Source organism: Pithys albifrons, chromosome 3, assembly GCF_047495875.1.
Source record: "Pithys albifrons albifrons isolate INPA30051 chromosome 3, PitAlb_v1, whole genome shotgun sequence".
In the NCBI taxonomy this organism is placed as follows: Eukaryota; Metazoa; Chordata; class Aves; order Passeriformes; family Thamnophilidae; genus Pithys; species Pithys albifrons.
In genome coordinates, this window is record NC_092460.1 from 91,250,819 (window position 1) to 91,270,867 (window position 20,049).

Consider the following 20,049-nt stretch of genomic DNA (forward strand, 5'->3'; position numbering starts at 1 on the left):
AATATTATATCTTAAAAATTCAGTATGAAAGTATTTCAACTTTTCTAAAAGTTAACATCAATAATGATTCCAGCATTTTGTTTCTGTGCTTTTGAGACTTATCTTCAAGGAAAAGTCTGGAACACTGATTCTGATCAGAATGAAGTCAAGCATTTAAACTCTGAAACTCTTTTGAAAAACAACTTCCATTCTTAGACTTAATCCATAAAGGGAAATGCATTGGTTGCTAAAATGTTTCCAGCTGCAATAGTCTAAATCGGGAATTTAAAAATATTTTTGATAGATGCTGCCTTTGGTAATGGCAGCACTGGGTATAATCACTGACAGGAATAGCACTGATTACTGGTATCAGTCAAAAGCACTTCCAGCTCAGACTGTCAGCTTCCATACCCTTTATGTTTTATGTAGTGACCCCAGAACTGCTGAGATTTGTGCCAGGGTTTGTGGGTACTAGAGTGTGTATTAACCTGGACTTTCACTCTCTTCTCACATCTGAGGCTGATGTTGAGGGAATTCTAAGTAGATTCAGGGAAATTATTTTTCAGGAGACGGAGTTGATCATCATCCTTCCACAAGCAGGCAGGATTGGTGTGCACAGTTCATTGCATCCTAAACACCCCAGGCTACAGTAAAAGCATGTAATCACTTCATCTTGCCTTTAGACAAATGATATGCCAGTCTTTTGCTGTAAAAGTACTTTTCCCTCAGCTCCATGGAGCTGCAGATTGGTGCTATTGATGTATTGCTGTTATTCTTGTTCATCTGGACTCAAAAAATAACATGGAATTTTTTTTTGGAAGCAACTGTCAGGGAAGATGAAAAGTGCTGTACTTCCTATAAAACCTGTTGTGAATAGTTGATTCTGCTTGAATTCAAAAAATCAGCTTCAGCCATGCTGGGTATTGCAGTACAAGGTCAGGCACTGACCAGTGCTCTGTGATAAGGAATCACACCACCTGGCTGAACAGAGGTTACCCAGGACATCACTCTCATGCTGAGTAGTTCCCGAAGTCTAAAATAAAATCCAGTATCAGTGTGAGGCATTAAGTCCAGCAATCATTAAAGGAAAGACATCTTAGTGAACATGTAGGCAGTCTTCTGTTCTTAAAAGTAACAGTGCTAAAAGTTACTGTGCTTCACTGAAACAGAGAGAAAACAAAGCAGGAGACACCTCTCTCCCTTCAGCAGTATCCCCTCTGTCAAAGATATTTTTCTAAGAACTCCCCAACATGACTAACCTTATCCCAGTGCTAGCCTTGATGGGAGCATTGATGAAGGTATTTGTCGGCTAATTTTCTTTCATGTAATCCTGATCATAATAAACACAACTGAATCAGTCCTTTAAAATTAGCAACCGGAAGTGGAGGAAGCCATTCTGCGGGAAGCCTCCTCCTGAGTCAGGCTGCAAAGATCAGCTGAAAGACCGCTCTGCAACCCAGAGTCTTCTGAGAGTGACCAGGCTCAGATGGCTCCTGTGGCCCTTACAGGTTTAGTTCTCAGGCCCAGCATCCCTCCTCTGTTGGAGTTTGCAAGAGATGGAGCATAACACCTGACCTGAGGAGTTGTGCTGCTTTCACTACTGCTTACAGCACCTGTGTGCACTCAGGAGAACTGGGGAGGAAGGAAAAATGTCTTTCCTACCTTTTTGCCTTTTCTTTTGATGGGAGTTATTTCTTCAGTCACCACATTTACCATTCCTCCATGCTCCTGTGCTGTGAGTTGTCTCTGTAGCCAAAAGGAGACTGAATTTATCAGATGAGGTCTGTTCAGCCACTAAGTCTGTATCCTGATGAGTGTTGCTGTGGGCAGCCGATGCAATGGTAAGAAACACTTGAAGACCCTGGAGGGGAGGAAGGAGGGAGAACTGTGTCATCTTGACATCTCCAAAGCCGTCAGTTTCCAGGAATAAAGATCACCTCTACCCTTCCACACCCTCATAGACAAAGCCCTGGCCTGTGCTGCTTTCTGAAGCAAAACTCCACATCCCTCACATTCTTGACAGAAAGATCTGATGCACACAAAGGCAGGCCTGTGTTTATAGTGGCAGCTAGGCAAACTCATAAACAATACCTCTCCCAACTGCACAAGTTCATATGAAATCTTAGTCTTCAGGGAGCTGGAGGATAAACATGAATCTGGGTTGTTCTTTTAAATAGAAAGTTCTGCAGCAAATGATGGCTTTGTCTCTTTAAATGCCTGCCCCACAATTTTGGGGGATAAAGTTTGAGTCCTTATTATAGGTTGCTGGAAGCACAAGAAACACATTGGTACAGCTAAGAAAAGCTTTCAGATTATTATGAGTTTAAAGCTTTGTGTTGTACATGCTGCTGCTTTAGCAGCCTCCTAAATGTGCTGTGATTTTTTGTAGCTGCAGAAAATGGTATGTTGCAGTTCAGAATTGTTTGGGAGAAAATATCCATTGCATACAGATGGAGGTTTTGGGATCTTTCACCCCCACGAGGGTTGTGTGAAATGGAATATATCAAAAGCAACATATAAACTTCTCATATTATCATATGAAGATGCTTGCATGTATGCACACATGCACATTTGTTCTGATGCTTTGTTCTGTCTTAGGGCCAGTGACAGCACTTCATCTTCTGGGCCAGGTTTGCTTTAGTGATTTCTTTTCCAGAGACAGCTGGCTTAACATCTTCACCTCACTTATAGTCAGCTAGCCTGCTGAAAGATCGAAGTTAGAATTATATTATTTCCAGACACTGTATAGTCAGTGCTAAGGTATAGTCACTTTCAGCAAAACTATCCATGTAATCTTTCCTCTATGAAATTTGGAAAATGGAAAATAATAATAACAATAACAATTATAACAAGAGCAACAACAATAACAACAACAACAACAACCTTTCCAGAAGTTTCAAAAGCCTTTGGATTGCTTGTCACAAGGCATGTGGGAAAATGCTGCCCTAATGCTGTGCTTGAGCTTCTTTGTGTTGGTGGTCAGCTGGTGTTGCTGACCTGGACCTCTTCTCAGACAACACAAAGGGTTACTGGAAAATGTTAGTACAGTGCTTTGGAAAAATGAAATGGAGATGTGATTCAATCTTGTTGAAGGCTGAAGGCTTCTCTGGAAGAAGCTGAAGGCAAGCTGAATGCAGTATGTGGCATTTTTTCCTCTCATCAAAGTTGCCAAAGTGTAGAATATTTCACTGCAAATCACTTTCCTCAGAGTAAGAAAGAGAAGCTAATGAACCTGGGAAAGGAAAACTCAGTGTTAGCAATACAGAATCTCTCCTATTCATGAGGAGCCCTCTGTTTCAGCCTGCCAGATTGAACAGTCATTATTAATCTCATTTTAGAGCAATGATTGCATTAACATTATTCTTTTGTAATGTACAATACTATATAACACTGAAACCTTGAGGAGGTAGAAGCTAAACAGGAAGACTAACAAGAAGAATCCATTACCTCACAGGCTAAAAAAATCTGACCTGTGGCGGTTGCAACCTGAGAAAGAAAGATTCATTTGCTAATAAACTATCCAGAGAGAGGCAGAAAGAGAATAGGCTGAACCTTTTACAAGATGTGAAGGGAAAGTTTTTTCTTGGCTAACACTTTTTCAGTCATGACAACTCTCAGTTAATTCCAGTAGAAAGCAGCTGCTTCCCTAGAATGGCCTGCAGCTTTCCCAGCTTCCCTCTCTTGACCTCATGTCTGTCAGAATTTGATATACAAATACCCTAAATGTATATAAGCCTTTTGTTTTCCTTGGTTATGAAAATATTCTTGCAATAATCTTTAAAAATACCACATGTTCTGTTTCCTCAAAATGTGCTCTCTGTACTATCTTTTTTTCAATTTTGTTTTTATAACCACTCAGTGTTCAGCTTTTTTGTGTGTTTTGATTGTATACGTAAATTCTATATGTTGCTGTTCTCTGTCATGAGGTGGATGTTGTTTCATTTTAACATCCAGCTAATGAAAGTGGAAACATTGGGGTTTATGCAGAATTTTGGCACCTTTGCTTACTTTCACAAATCCTGCTATGCTTGTTGCAGAAGCAAATAGCATTTCAGAGTCCAGTTCTGGGTGCTGAGTACTCTCACAAAATGCTCCTTTCACAAAGGGGCCTAGGAAGCAAGGTCTTTTTTGGTATCATATTCTCCTTCAAAGAGGTGTCTGTATTCCCACTTAAGTTTAGAAAAGTCAATGTCTCTGCAGTAAAATCTTCCCTACAGAATTTCCTATTGACTGCCCTGAGCTCCTTCTGCAGCATTCTGGTTACACTGACCTGCTGAACTCTTCCCTCTCACTCTGTAGGGAGCTTCACTGCTGTACTGCGGGGAATGAATTTTGCTTCAAGAGCTGCTTTTCTGCGTCTAAATCTCTTTGCCCTGTGTAAACTGCAGCGTTCCCCAGCACCCAGGTATGTTTGAGCTACCTGGATATGCTGTCTGTCTGAGCTACCTGGACATGCTGAAATGAGAGCAACTAACTTGTTTTAGATGCCTAAGAACTAAGGAATCTAAAAGCAAAGGCAATCTGAATATGTTATATTTTAAAATCAGTGAGTCTGTGTGCATTTTGCTTTCTACTTCCTACTCCTTCCCAATCCATCTGTTGGATCTGTACCAGCAGACAGAACCACATGATTTGGGCTACAGAATGAAATGACTTTAAATGGCAACATGGCACTAGTACAGCAATAACATCTCAGCAGCAGACAGTGTGAGATTAATGTCACAATTACCAAGTGGATGTTTGATATCTTAACCTCAAGGATTCCTTGGGCTTGTAAATCTGTAGGGGCTCAGCTGGATGCTCAGTTCTTACAGATCACAGAGATAATGTAAACAGCCTTTTATTGGTGCCTGGTGGAACCAGAACATCTCTGTTTACATGAACAGTCTTTATAAAAGGTAGAAATCTCATTATAATATAAACACAAAGGTATATGTATATAAACATTGTTTTATGGAAGAAAATTTAATAAACCTTAATTCAGTAAACAGAAGTTAAAAGCAACTCCATATTAAATATTGAAAGGGGCAAGCAGCAGCTCCTTTATACTTGTGAGATCAGAGATGGCAAGTTTAAGCAAATATTTTGGGCAGAATTCCTTATGGTCCCTGTCAACTTGAGGAAAAATAGAAAACAGACAAATACTGAGCACTGTCACCTGGGCAGCCACTGGGCTTAGAAAACTGAGGCATTGCAGGCAGATCTGATTCTGAGAGAGCGTTCTGGGTGCCAGCTGTCAATTAGTGTTCACAGGCCACTCCTTGTCCCTAAATCAGACAAAACTACACGTTTTGCAGGGTCCAGCCCTTAATGACGGGGGTACTACTGCTCTCTGCTGGTGCAGCGTCAGACTTAGTAAGACACTGCTGAGCACAAACCAACTCTGAGAAAATGAAGGGTGCTGCCTAGAGCTGTGCAGAGATGTGGCCATTCCCCACCAGGGAAGGTCCTAAGATTTTCAGCCTTCGTCTTTCTGTTTTTACAGATGCTGGTAGTTCTTCACAAAAGAGGAGAGAAACAGTTGGGATCTATCAAAATATTTTATTTCAACAAAACAAGCTGAATGTTGAAACTTTTCTGTTATAATAAGCAAAATAAAAACCAAACAAACAAACTTGTTTTCAATGGGAGAAAATGGGTGTTATTTAGTCTGAAAATGTACCTGTCCTTCATTTAATTTCCTTTCCTTTGAGTCTGGCCATTTTCACCTTACTTCTCTAGTTCCGATCCTCTGAAGCCCCAAAACCATTATATAGGTATTTTCTCTATCTCGTGTGGCTTTTCAGAGGGAGATTTATTTAGAAATTCAGGTTACTTACTGTATGAAAATCACTGGCTGAAAATAAACACTAAAATATGGGATAGTTTATTTATTCCAAAAAAGAGGAGTAAAGTATTTCATAGAGATCTAGATGTCTCTATTTAACTAATGGCTTCCTTTTTAGGAAGGAAAGATGAAAGGATCTCTGTATTTTCTAACTCTATTCTAAGCACTGAATTGAAGCACATTATAGTAAACAACAAGACACATTATTCAACAGGGCCATTATTGACTCCATGTAAAACAAAAGCAAGGAAAGAGACTAGAAGATAAACTCAGATATTTACTCACACATATACATAAAAATACAGTGAAAATTCTCAAAGAGACAACATAAAACTAACTGCTAATTGCTATTCTATTACTAATACAATATACAGTGAACATCAGTTTTAAGCAGAACTCCTAAACAAGGTTATATTTGCTTTCCAATAGTAGCACAATACAGGATAAAAAAGCTAACAGCTCAAAGTAATCATGGGAAAAATACCACCTGTAGTCCATCCTGTTATTGATGTTATTCAGAACAATCCACTAACTTTTAAATTATGGGGATCTCTGACCAAAGCTCAGTGGCATGACATGATTTACCTGTACAGTGGGTGTAGCTCACAAACCAACTAAACTGTTTTACAGGGGAAAAATTCACTTAAAAGAGACATTAAGGTTTCCCTTTTACAAATTTCTATTCATAATACAAATGAACATGATGTCCCCTTAAGCTGTAGCTCTTTACTACAGCTTCAATCAACACACCCGGCTTGTAAAAATATCCTCAGATCTACTATGTTCTTTCCCCTCATAAACTGAGTACAGACTCAGTCTGTCTCCTCTCTACACATCTTGCTATCACAAAACCACCCACTGCACAGTGCTGCTAGGTAGCAAATTGTAGTTGAGTATCAGTTTGAGTAGGATCCCATGTGCATGCATCTCCTAGCTGAATGATTTCCTTTTACAGCTTCTTCCTCTTATGTGGACAGGATTTGCATTCATGGTTAAAGTTAACAGGTTTGATCAGTGCATGCTCAGCATGTAAGTCCCTTGGATCTTAGGTCTCAGAGGATCCTCGTATATGCTACTTCAGAATTTATGATTTGTTTTTAATGGACTGTACCAAGGATAAGAAGCTTTCACAATGCTCATCATCAGAGTCTTACTGTCCTGTGATTTATATGCCTTTCCTATGCTTTTAAAATGTTACAGAAAAGGGCTGTATTTATGGCAGGTTTTCTACAGCATTACAGAAAGTGATTTCAGGACATGTAATGCATCATATAGATACATGTTATAAGGAGGGTATAATACCTTTTCTGAGTGTCTTGCAACCTTCATTGACACTAATCAGATTTACATGTCCCATTGGATGAAAAAATGGACTGTAGAGTCTTAAATTCAATTTATTAGAGTGAGTAGCCGACTCAGAGTTGAGAAAGGGCATGACCTCTCCATGTCAGTCCAACGTAGAAAAAACTCCTTGGAATCCCCAGAGAGAAAATTATTATCCTTGTGTTTCTTGAGTTACTTTTCTGCCCATTTTGGCCCCAGTACAACAGCTCTACAGTACAGCAGTTTCACTTCCAGGAAGGGCTCTTTTCATGTTTTCAGTGACTGATGTTCTTCTGAAATCAGGACCTTGGGAAGTGTTTCATCTCTAAAAATTAAGAAGGGCAAAAGGGAGTACCTTATAGGATGAATCTTTTTATTTTTTAGGACTTTACTTATTGACAGTTCTCAATCAAAGAGTTATTTTTTCCTCTCTTCTGATAGAAGGAGTCAAACATTAAAACAGGTTACCTAAAGAAACTGGATGTCCCATCCCTGGAAGTGTTCAAGGCCAGGTTCGATGGAGCTTTTAGCGACCTGGTCTAGTGGAAGGTATCCCTGCCCATGACAAGGGTGGTTGAAATAGCTGATTTTCAAAGGTCCCATCCAACGCAAAGCATTCTATGATTCTATAGTTGTTAATGTCTCTGAATGCTTCCTGGGATTAGATACAGCAAAACAGAAGAATGAATGGGGATGCTGTAAAAGGAAACATTTATTGAAAGAGAAAAGAGGAAGAAGACTCATAAACCTGAAAAAGGGGAAATCCAGAATGCGTGTAGAGCTATCTAGTCTCTGCAGGGGTCCATATGCCAGATATGGACCTTATGATTGCTTCACTTGTAACTTTTGAACTTCAGAAAAGGTGAAGTAGTTGTAAGGATTCCTAAGCATTAGTAATCAATCAGACATAAGAGATAAAACCCCAGTGTCCTTGCCTACACAGAAGCCCTCTTATCAATATTTATGGAAGACACACAGTGATTCATCCCCTGTATGTAACAGAGGGACACATACACAGTACAAATTCAATGCATGAACAAAATGATCTCCCAGGGCCAGCTGAGCTGGATTTTCAGTGCTGTAGAAACAGAAACTGCTCCGTGAAGTTTTGGATGGCAGTTTCAAATTAAAGATTGGTCATTCAAAATTCATGGACTATGAAAGCCATGTGTACAATATTGTAATGATGGTACACACTGAAAAACAGCTTAATGGCAATGCACTGAAAGCTGGCAGCTTTTGGGCATTCCTTCTGTAGGTAAATGCTACTTGTGGAAGAGTTTTCAAAGTAAGCAAAAGAAATAATGATCTTTATAACTAATTCATTCATTTCTCTTTTACTTCCTGGAAGAGTCCATAATCACAATAAATGCTAAAACACTAAGGAAATAAAATACACAGAATCAGACTGTAGTTCTTGAAATGAGAAAGTCAAAGACTCTGGGAAACTTTTGTCATCTTATCCCATTGGAGTGTAAGCATTCTTGGAACTCACCTAAAGTACACGGGCAGGGATGAGTTTTCTACCCCAGAATATTTGTATATGCCACATATACTGTGCTTAAGCATCTTGTTATGCACAAAGAAAGGGCCACATTTTGCACCGGTAGTCAAAATGTTATTGTTAGTGTAATTTTAAGATCTGAATGCATAAAAAGAAAAAAAAAATATATATGTCAGTTTAAATGCAATTTAAATTTTTTGGATTAAAAAAAGCTCATAAAAATATTGTTAAAAGTTGTAATAAAAACTCTGTCCTAGAATCTAATGCTTTTCCTCCGTTTGTACGTTTACCTGTCCACTGCTCCTCCAGCTGGTAATGGTGATGAGTTTTGTCTGAGGGAAGAGGTGTGACAGCAACCTGCCCTCCTGAGTAATTTGTTTGGAGAAGTATGACATTCGTGGTAGGGGTTTTTTTCCCCTCTTTGTTGGGAGGAGAAGGATGAAATGTTGATGACTGTTTCCCTCCTTGTTCCATGGCTCTTTTGGGCCTATTTTTATTAGTTTGTTAGCATATTCTACACTAATTTTTCTTCCTTGGCCCACAATTTTTATGTTGCACCTAAACTTATTATTTATGGTAGGGCTTATACTCATAAAACACTTTTCTTTTTGTTATGCTTACAGCTAGTTTTACCCATTTCCTAGGCTTTCAGTGCCCTCTCTGGTGAGTTACTGATAGTCCCAGGTGTTAGCCTAGGCACAAATCTTTACAGCCACCACTATCTCAACGTTATTTCCTTATACTCCATCATTAGTATAGGGCCATGGATCATTCTAAACAACTAAATTACTTTCTATTCATATTAAAATATGAATAGAGACATTACCTGAATTATACAAAGCTAAGCAAAACTAAAACAAAAAATAAGAGCCACCTGCTTATTTGACAATTGCTGGTACAGATAAACAAGCTAAAACAAAGCTCCAAGCTGGCTGAGACTAGTCCAGGCAAAATCTGACAAGCTGTCAGGTCTGTATTATGACAAAGACTGTGGCTTTTTACTCACAACAACAATGCTGTATTTAGTAATGCAGGGAGCTACACTGGGTATCCTTAACTTGAAAAGAGGAAGAGATTTCAAGGGATCCAGTCTTTTTTATTATTCGATGATTAATTTTACATCTCTGAAATGCACAGTGCTTGGACTGAAAATTAGGGTGACAGGTGACAACAGTATTAGAGTTTGGACAAGAACAGTTTTGAGAAACCTAAATTCTCAATGAATCATTGAGAATCCTGAGAAAAGAGGAAAAGGGCTCATCTTTGTTTAAAGTGGTACTACTTAACATTCTGTCATTCACTTCTCAGGAACTGGACCTAATTTCTAGCCTGGGATAGATTTAAAACTAGGAGTAGGCCAGAATTTGGTAAAGTGCAGGATGAGGAGCCCAGGTTCCTGCTGCATCTTGGAGGTGCCTGGAACTGGGAAGAAGACTCATGCAATTTTCCTTAAAACTGTTTTCCTCAAAACTTAACCGCTTGTTGTCTCCTGCCTCATGCCTACCTTTACATTCTGCAATGAAGCAGGAAGAAGCTCAGGGTTGCAAGAAAGCAGAAGCATGATCCCAGGCTTCTGCTGCAACTCAGCGGTCCCTGTGTGTGCGTGGTGGTTTTCAAATTGTTGCAGACACCCCATTCACAGCTCATGAGACCAAATTCATTTCTAAGGCAAAAATTGCAGTTAGGGTTAGGAATTGGGATGCTTTCTATTATTTAGTGCCTTTTTATGTTAAAAGTGCAGACACATTCCTGAGAATATTTTCAGAAACCTGTGGTTATCTTTTTTCTGGAAGTCATGTTTCCATCTGACTTCAAAGGTTTCTCTTTCTTGTGAAAAATCCCTGTTTTCAAAAAAAGTGGGAAGACAGTTTTTTCTGTGTGTACATGGAAAAAAAGTATAACAAGTCTACCACATAAAAACCCCACATGGCAGATACCAGCTTTCACTCTTCCTCCTGTCCTTCAGTACAGCCTGTTCACCATATTTCTCCTCACCCTTCACTTTCTGACCCTTCTGGGGAATTCAGGCAGAGTTCAGTTTGCAGGGCTATGCAGGGTCAGGCTTGAGTGCTGGGTGTCGGTGTGGGTCTGGCACTACTGACCATTGGTTGGTGCATGAATCTAGAAGTTCAGTGACTCAGTAAGACAAATTCAGAAACAATTAATGACCTTAAAGGATCAGCCATGCTTGAGAAGAGAATGATCCAGCTCATGATCTGGGATAAGCCAGCCCAAGCAGGATGCAGGTAACCTGGATTATACTCCATGCAGTAAGAGCTGTCATGCTTGGACCCTTTCTCTCTGTGTTTGTAGGAAGAAGTAAGAGGGGTCATGAAGTTTCACTCCTGGGCACAACTTGGCCTGCTATGCCTGACTGGCCTGGTGTTGCAGGAAGCAGCAGCTCCAGGAATGGGATTATTTGGGATCTAGGCTCTGTTTTGGTACCCACAGCACACCTGCTGTGTCTGTGTGACTGGGAGATGCCGCTGCCAGCTGGGCTGTGGGGCCTCCTGTACACCTTGACCTGTGCTATCTCCCCAGCTTGTCCCTTCAGGCCTCTGGGACTCCTGGCAACATTGCCTGCAGCCCCTTTTGGAGGATCACAAGGCTGAGAGCTCACTCCTGTCACTGGGCACACTCAGGTCAGCCAAACATCATCTCTCATGCGCAGGAAATAGAACCTGAAAAGTCTCACCTGTACTAGCTGTGAGGCTGCAGTGTAACGCCTGTTTCATTTCTCAGGCATTTACTTGAAGCACATGTTTGAAATGTGTTTGTTCATGAATTTGTTTCTTAAAGACCTTAGTTTTTATTATGTGATTGAGGCATCAGAAATTAATGTCGAGGTCACCATAGTACAAATAATTAACTTTAAATCAGATTTATTGCTGAAAATGAATCCAGAAACCTTACCACTGGAAATCCATTATTTTCAATACAAATAAGCAAATAATCATGTGAAGCCCTACAGGTCAGGGAGCAACAGAAATCCAGACAGTGCAAAATGTATTTTAGTTCTCTGTTTCTCACTTCTGCTGGGAGACCTACACCCTCTAAAGACCCCGTTCATGTAGATAGCTTGTAGGATGCTGTTATTCATTGGCCAAGTGTCCTATTCTAATGATATTAACCATAACACAGTGAGGGCATGGTGAAAATTAGGTTGAAATGTATGAAAAAAAAACCAAATAACAAACCAAAACCAAAAGGAAACCCTTCATCAGTGATCCTATTTCAAATGTGAGTGCTATTTCAAGACTGAATTTCAAAATTCAGTTGAATATAATTAGAACTCTGTCATGCTTTAGTCTCAGCTGTCAACTAAGTACCACACAGCCACTTGCTCACATGTGCACTAACCCCTGCAGTGGGATGGGGAAGAGAATCAGGAGCAGGTAAAGACTGTGAGTTGATATTAGAACACTTTAATAATTGCAAGAAAGTAAAATATAATAATGACAACAATAATATTAACAATAATAACAATAAGCAAAATGAAAAAGACAGAGAGGAATAAAACCTAAGAAAACCAAGGGATATACAGTGTACTTGCTTACTACCTGCTAACCCATTCCCAGGCTGTCCCTAAGCAGTGATCATCCTTTCCTGGCCAATCACTCCCAGTTTACATACTGGGCATGATCATCTGGGGTATGGAATATCCCTTTGGCCAGTTCAGGTCAGCTGTCCTGGCTATGCATCTTGTGCACCTGCTCTCTGGCATAGCATGAGACACTGAATAGTCCTTGACTTAGTATCAGCACTACTGAGCAATAAGTAAAACATCAGTGTGTTATCAACATTTTTCTAATATTAAATGCAAGACACAGCACTGTGACAGCTACTGGGAGGAAAATTAACTCTATCCCAGCTGAAACCAGGACAAAGTCCCATTCTGTTTTAATGTAAATATTTTTTGTAGTTAGTCACAGTAAATCAAGAGGAATAAAGAGGGAACACTTCTGCACTAGCAAGTTCTTTATATAGATCTCTACATGGTGCCATGAGAACTAGTGGGTTTACAGCTCTTCTGCAGTGATAGTAGTTGCAGTCATAGGGCACTGAAGAAGCTGTCAAGTAGCAGGATTATTAACTATATTTTAAAAAGGTCTCACCTTTAATTGTAAGAGGGAAAAAAGTTTCAGTTTGCATTTATGGCATATGCAGGAATTGACAGTTACTATAATATTTTTTTTCTCCCTAGCCTCCATCTTACTGTGTTTTTTTTTTTTTTCCAAACTGCATAACTGCATTTGTCAATTTTATATGTGTGTGGTCTTTATGTATGTGTCCCTCAGCTCTTCTAACAAAACAATATAATTAAACATTCAGATTGGCTCTGCCCTTTTTCATATACAATTTAGGTCTGGATTGAATTAATGGTATATAAGTTTTAGTTGTATATGTAACATGAAAACAAAATAGAATGCAAATGATGTATCGATACTCTTTAATGCTACAGTTTTTACTAAGCCCTCTATTATAAATAAAAGTGAGTTATCTGTTACAGATTATCTTTTTTTCTCCAATCACTTGAAAACACAAGGTACTGATGTGTCCCCAGCTTCCTGAGAAGTGCTGATTGCCTGGTCTAGCGGAAGAGGTCACTGCCCATGGTTTGGGGATCAGAACTAGAGGATCTTTGAGGTTCCTTCCAAACCAAACCATTCAATGATTCTATAATATTGATTTCAACACGAATGTGATTTAGGATTAATCAGCAGCTGGCATCTCTATGGAACAGGAATGATTTTTTTCAATCTTCTTATTACATGGAAAATCAGAGTTGGTCTGAAATTCTCAGGCTGTATCCAAGGCTTCAACTGACTGCTAACGGGTGTTTTTTTGATACTGTTTCTTACCTAGAAGTTTTTTTTTATTTCAGTCAGCACACCGAAAGAAGAGAGGAAAATGGACCTGAGGCTCTGAGCATGAATGGCTAGAAAAGCCCACAGTCCTTCAGATTTTCTTTGATTATTATGTCTGTGACTGCATCAAAAACAAATTTGACATTCTGTGTGTCCGTGGCACAAGTCAAGTGACAATATATCTCTTTATCTTGTTTCCTTATGTTCAAGTCTAGGAATTGTTTCTTGATGTAATTTGCAGCATCTTCAAATGTGCTTTTTCCTAGTGGAGAGAACAGCAAAATCAAGGAAGACACAATTTCAACTGGCACTTCCTAAGAGCTGCAAAGAGACATTTTTTCCTGCCTTTTTTAATTTTTTTTAATTTATTTTTTCCTATTGGAATTAACTTCATTAGCTATGAAAATTTTGTATCTAAACTGCTCACCTAAATCTAAACTCCAATGTTTAACCAGAAGTCCTCATTTCTGAAGTGAAATGCTCCTAAGCCAGTGTGAAATAGTTAAGGACAGAAGAGACAGAAGAGACAGAACAGAGCGAGAGAAGGAGCGTAAACTAAAAGGAAATCAGGTCCATAAGAGAAAAAAACGGTGGGAAATATAAAAATTAAGAGATAAGAATTGAAGAAGAAAGAAGGGAAAAAAAATCAGATGCTTGTATATTCAGTTTCAATTTTTTCATGCAGCTTTCCTGCCTTTGGGTAGCATTCCACTAGAGCAACAGCAGATGTGGACAATGGTGCCACAGCCTCACTGTATGTCCAGAGCAGGAAGTGGCTGCTGAGAGCCCTTGCTGGCTCTCATCCTGTCCAAGTCTCAGGCAGGGTAAAGGGGTGTAGCTCCACCAAGTCTAACACATCATGCCAGATTATCCCACTAAGCAATTTTGGGTTGCTGTGTTTATGTGTCCTGAGAAATGGAGTGATGGTGCTGGTTTTCAGGAAGTACATCTTCTAATAATAGTATTACTTTAAGTATTTTTCATTCTGGATATTTCCTATATATTAGGTTAATATTAAAATATGAACAGATTTTGGTTTTTCTCTGGTAGTTTCTGATGTAGCCTTATATAATCTGTTGCATCATCTTGGAACACCTGGTGAAGTTTTTTTATTTATTATTTCCAGTAGACACTACTGTAACATACAAAAAGAGGCAAATGTCCTTTATGTAATGATTTCTCAAATAGCGACAAAAAACTTGGATTCCGTTATGCTATGTGTGAGTGATAAATACTGTCTTGTACTGAAGTATTGGCTGGGTTCATCACACCACACTTCATCCATCTGAAACTTCCAGGTCTCTCAGCTTCCTCCACCACCAGTGGAGAGAAATGAGCATCTTCAGAGAGAGAGATGAACCCATCCAAGGGAAAGCATGGTGAGTAGGTGAGATGAGTTGAATTCTGGCCATGTCTGCCTCATACCATTCTTTTGTGAGAAAGGTTATATGCTTAGATAAGATGCTAAGTATTTAAAGGGTTATATATAGATGACCTGAGTCAAAGTTTTGGTCTTTAATTCATGGGCTACACTAATCATCTGAACATATTTTCTTCTGAACACTCCAAACTTACCATTATACTCGGGAAAGCAGATACTCAGATGAACTTTTGTTATTTTCTCTTGAAAGAGGTCTTTTTTGTTTAGAAACAGGACAATGGAAGTGGCTGCAAAGCACTTGTGGTTGCAGATGCTGTTGAACAGATGAAGGCTTTCATGCATCCTGTTCTGTTGAGATGCAAAAGGTAAACATGAGATACTGACAAAGCTCATCCCCATAAGTCCTTTTTACTGTAATGTTCTTTACTGGAAAGGACCAATACAGCATAATAGCCTTCAAATTGTTATCAGGGAATAGGAGTAGTTCTGATATGCCATCAGAGAGTACATTAAAACTTAGAAGCAAAATGGTTTGTTTGTCTCTTCTGACTCACCACTTCTTTATCTTCCACCAGAACCATGTCATAGGCACTGAGTGCAGCACAGAATATGATGCAAGTAACTCCCTCAAAGCAATGAATCCACTTTTTTCTCTCTGATCGCTGTCCACCCACATCAAACATCCTTTACAGAAAAAAAATAAGTACAATGTAAAGCACTAACTAGTAAGGATGTAGTGATGATTTACAGCACAGAGTTCAACTGGAGATGAATGACAAATTTACAGCTTTTCCAAATATTGAACTGTTTCTATCCCAGCAGGTCAAGGAGCTCTGTGTTACTCAGGGCTTTGTAGCAGGTATAAAAAAAATATAAAGGCTTAAATACCTGCATGTAAGAAAAACAATCCCTACGTTTGGGTGGCAGTCTGTGTTGAGGAAGTGGGGTTCTGCATAAAGCTTCAGTGCAGGACTAAAGCCTGCAGGCAAGGATTTATTCAGGACAGAGTTCTGAAACATCGATAGAAGACACTTAAATTCAGTGCCTTTTGCTACTTTGTGGTTTTGCTTGCAGTGAACTGAAACACTGATCAATAAGGTGTATGACTGGAAGTGAGTCATGGGTTGACCCACTGGCTGTGTAACTAGATTTTTCTATCTGCTCACTGATCACCTGTAACATGACTTTGGTGAGGTGTCCCTGCCCAATCAATCTCATTAGTTGTTCTTTAAGGATCAGTTTTTGGGGAATAGGAAACCCTTAATTTGTAGACAGGGAACTACAGGGCTGTCCTTGTCTGCATTTTCCATCAGCCTTCATCAGGAAATACTACTTTTGGGTAGTGTGATATGAACTTTATATGGATTCTTCATATGGGATCCAAAGCCAGCACAGCAAACCTAGATGGGATCTACTTAGGGCCAAACTAAGATGGAGCTGTCATCAAACCTACGACTGTTCTGCTTAGCTCTAGCTTTCAAAATTCCCACTTATATTTGCAGTTCTTCAGTGATAAGGGATAGGACATTCTTATCACAATTTTTCTGAAAAAAAAGGTGTCAAATGTAAAGATTTTTCAAAAGCATTATAAAGGAGGAAAACCATAAAACCCCAAATTTATCTTACTCTTAGATTTTCTGTTTCCTTGTGAGTGTGACAATTTTTCCCTGACCTGCCTGTTGTTGAACTTAAAACTGTCAAACCTAATCCCTTGTTGCATTACCCCTTTTTCAAGAAAATGCACTAGATCGCTGGATCTATGTCCTGCAGTATATTAAAATTAAACACAACTCTATTCTTATAGCAATGTATAAATTGTGATTCAGTATGAAACATCAATTTGTTACTGAAACTGTTTTTAGCATTATGTTGATCCTCTGTTTTCTTCACCATCAACAGTGCAGCTGATGGTAGCAAAGGTTATTATTTGTTATTTTTCATTCTGCTTAGAAGAAATTAAATTCTTCCCAATGCTCATAATAGACTGTTTCTGCAATTGAGGAGTAATGAGAAAATTGTTTTTCTGGTACATTTAATCATTTTGGATCATTGAGTGCATATAAAAGTGAATTATTTTGAAAATGAGGAAGTGAGAGAGCTTTTGACAAGAGTAATGGCATTCTTCCAAGCATATCTTCCCTGAGTTCTGAGCATCTACTGAAGAGCAAGGTCAATACGAATAAAGTGTCTTCACTTTTGGACATGGTTAGTGCTCAAAAGTCACCTGCCTTCCTTGATTTGTTGTATGGGGGAAAAAAAAATCTTCAAACTTTAATCTGTGGTGAAGTTTTTCAAGGATTCATAATCATGTGATTCTGTATTCCCTTCCTGCAAGCTTTTATCATATAGCACTGAGAATATTCATGAGAAGTCAGTTAAAATATGATAAGATCAAGGTCAGAGGCAATGCTTATGAGCAGTTTTTGTTGTACTAACCTTAGTTTGCTTAGCCCTTCACATGCCAGCCCAGAACTTAACATGTGCACATGTAAAACTGAAGTCGCTCCCTGAGTAGCAGAAAATGATATATCTTTTTCCTTTACCAAGATAGTCAAAGTTAGTGTAGAAATCTCTATTTTCCCAGAATTGCTCTTGGAAAACTTAGCTACGGATACGGAATTAGCTGTGTAGTCATTCAGTGGTACAAATAGTGAGACTTGAAGACTAAAATAAAGCCTGACTGATTTTGGTCAAACTCTTCCTAGGACACCAATAGAAACAACAGTAGATGAGGACCTGTGAAGATCAGATCCATTAAAAAAATATTTAAATATATTCTGAGCTCTAAGTTCACATTGGTGAAGTAAGTTGAAGAGCACATGAAAGCTAAATTACACTAAAACAGCATATTAACTACTAAGAAAAGACCAAATAAAATCAATATTTTCCCTGCAGCTTTAAATTAGACTTTTACTGCACAGGTAGAAAATATTATCTGCCTCATTCAGTTCAGAAGAGGGATAAGTGTTTAGTGAATGAGACATCTGTTCATAGGCTTGTTTTGGTTTTTTTTCTCATGTGTAACTTGTGACCCAAAACTCCATCAGTACATCAGCCAAAACTCACTGTGAATGTGGAAGTGTTCCACTTTTTATAGTTGTTTCTATGCACTTATCAAACTTAGTGCAGAGTCATCAGGATCCTCCAGCTGTTTTACACCGCTGTGACAATACAAAGTAGCAGTAACTGTCTGGTTAAAATGGATTTATAACTGCTCGCATTCCTCTAGCAACTCAAACCCCTTAGACTATTTTGTAGTGATTCTACCTTGTATTACTCTACTGCCTGACTCCACCAATGAATTTACTCACATAACACTTCTGTGATGCATAGCAGAAAGGGTAAAAGTGCTGGTGGTTGTGCCTGTGGCGGTGTTAGGAACCTTCCTCTTGTTTACAGACACTTGGGTAATTAGATTCTCTGTTGTGCTGCATTTCAGTTAGAGCCAGACACTAATGTGGGTATTTTAATATCAGGACCAATAGCACCCATGCACTCTAATGATTTCTTTCTCCACCCTGAATTTATTTCTCACATAAACTATCATTGTAACTGAAGACACTCAAATTTCCAAAGTACAAATCTGTCTGGAAATACGTTAATCAGAGAACAGAAGATGTTATCTATGACATTGCACTGTAGCATTTGTGGGCAAGTGCTGAATTTTCACAAGTGACTAGAGTATTAATAGGTGATAATAATTTATTTTAGAATCTCATCTTGTATACGTAATCTCTGTTGTGTCAAAGCATCTGTGTGGTAGCATCGAGGGTTTGGGGAATATTTAATTGGTATATGAGGAGAAATAAAGAAGCTGAATGAAAAATGTAAAAGTTATAATCCTCATGTGTTATAAATCTGTCTGTCTCTACAGGCAGTTTCTTGTCTAGGCTGCATTGCTCAGTATGCACCCCAGCCTTTAAATTAAGAATTAAATGGATTTTGGTTCATAGAGAAAAACATTATAGAATACTGAAAATATCATAATTCATTCAAATCCATTTTCATGTGGAATAAGATGTTTTTAATTGGTTCACCAAGCATAACAAAATCTTGAGTATCTGAAAGTGGAAAATATTTCAGTCAAATTTCTCAGAGGCATTATTGTCAAACATTTTTTCTGAACAGTTTGCTTTTCCTCTTAAATAGGCATGACGACATGCATGATAATGTTGAAATTCCCCATGGGACAGACATTTCTTTTTTCCAACCATAGTGTGTTCCAGTGCTAAGAGCAGTTATTTCCATTCTCAAAAGAAAAGTGAAAGGTTGAGAACATGCCCACTGGTAGCCATCAAATGTTTTTTGAATGCTGTTAAGGACATTAAGACAGGCATATTTCATAAATGTCACAATTATTGAAATGGCAGGATACAACTCATACTTTTTAGACACATATGTAAAAATGTCCTTTTAGAACCTGGTATTCTGACCTCTTTATAATGGTTTATGATATGCTCAAATTTGGAGTACTGATACCAAAATATTTTGCTTTTTTCGCTGTGTCAAAATGTTAAATGACATTAAATTCAAGGATATCACAATGGGATTACCTGTATTATAATAGGTCAATACCTTTGAAAGAAAATACTTAAGAAAGATAAAACTCAAGAAAACTGTCAAACAGGGCTTTCATACCTGAAATTCAGATCCTTGAAAGAAAACTGAGTCTCTATAATCCCAGTTGTCTGCACTCGGGAGTGCAGAACATCTTGCTCACTGGGTACGTAGTCTGGCATTGCCAACCTGTCCAAATCATTGAGGTAACTAAGGAGAGAGAAGAAGAAATGGTGTTTGGTGAATTAAAAAGGTGAAAAGCACATTACACAATCACTCCATATTGAATCACTTTTAAATATATAGCACAAATTACACATTTAAGTACAATACTATTGGGTTTTATACAACTTAGCTCCACAGTCCAGAGTATTTTTTTCTTGTTTATAGAAGTGTAATTTAGTTGTACATAATAAATATCTTTCTGAGAATTTCTGCTCAGTAAAATCCTTATTTTCCTCAGGAATGCTACAAAACCACCTTGTCAGGAAAGGTGTTTTAGCCATTTTGTCTCAACAGGTAGGAATTGCCACCACAGGGGAAAAACTGCAAGCATCTTTCAGAAGCAGATGCATTAGGAGTGAGGAAAACCTCTGAAGTAACTGCTGTT

At 38.6% G+C, this 20,049-nt stretch overlaps 1 protein-coding gene across 1 annotated transcript in view; it reads right to left on the minus strand.

Moving 5' to 3' along the window:
- Positions 1-13,451: 13,451 nt before the first annotated feature.
- GNAT3 (G protein subunit alpha transducin 3) overlaps positions 13,452-20,049 on the minus strand; it is a 28,992-nt gene continuing 22,394 nt past the window's right edge. The window contains exons 6-9 of the mRNA XM_071550104.1: positions 19,521-19,649; positions 15,437-15,566; positions 15,077-15,230; positions 13,452-13,763 (exon numbers count right to left, since the gene is read on the minus strand). Of these exons, the coding sequence (XP_071406205.1) occupies positions 13,573-13,763; positions 15,077-15,230; positions 15,437-15,566; positions 19,521-19,649 (604 nt within the window). The 3' untranslated portion in view covers positions 13,452-13,572. The remainder of the gene's footprint in view (positions 13,764-15,076; positions 15,231-15,436; positions 15,567-19,520; positions 19,650-20,049) is intronic.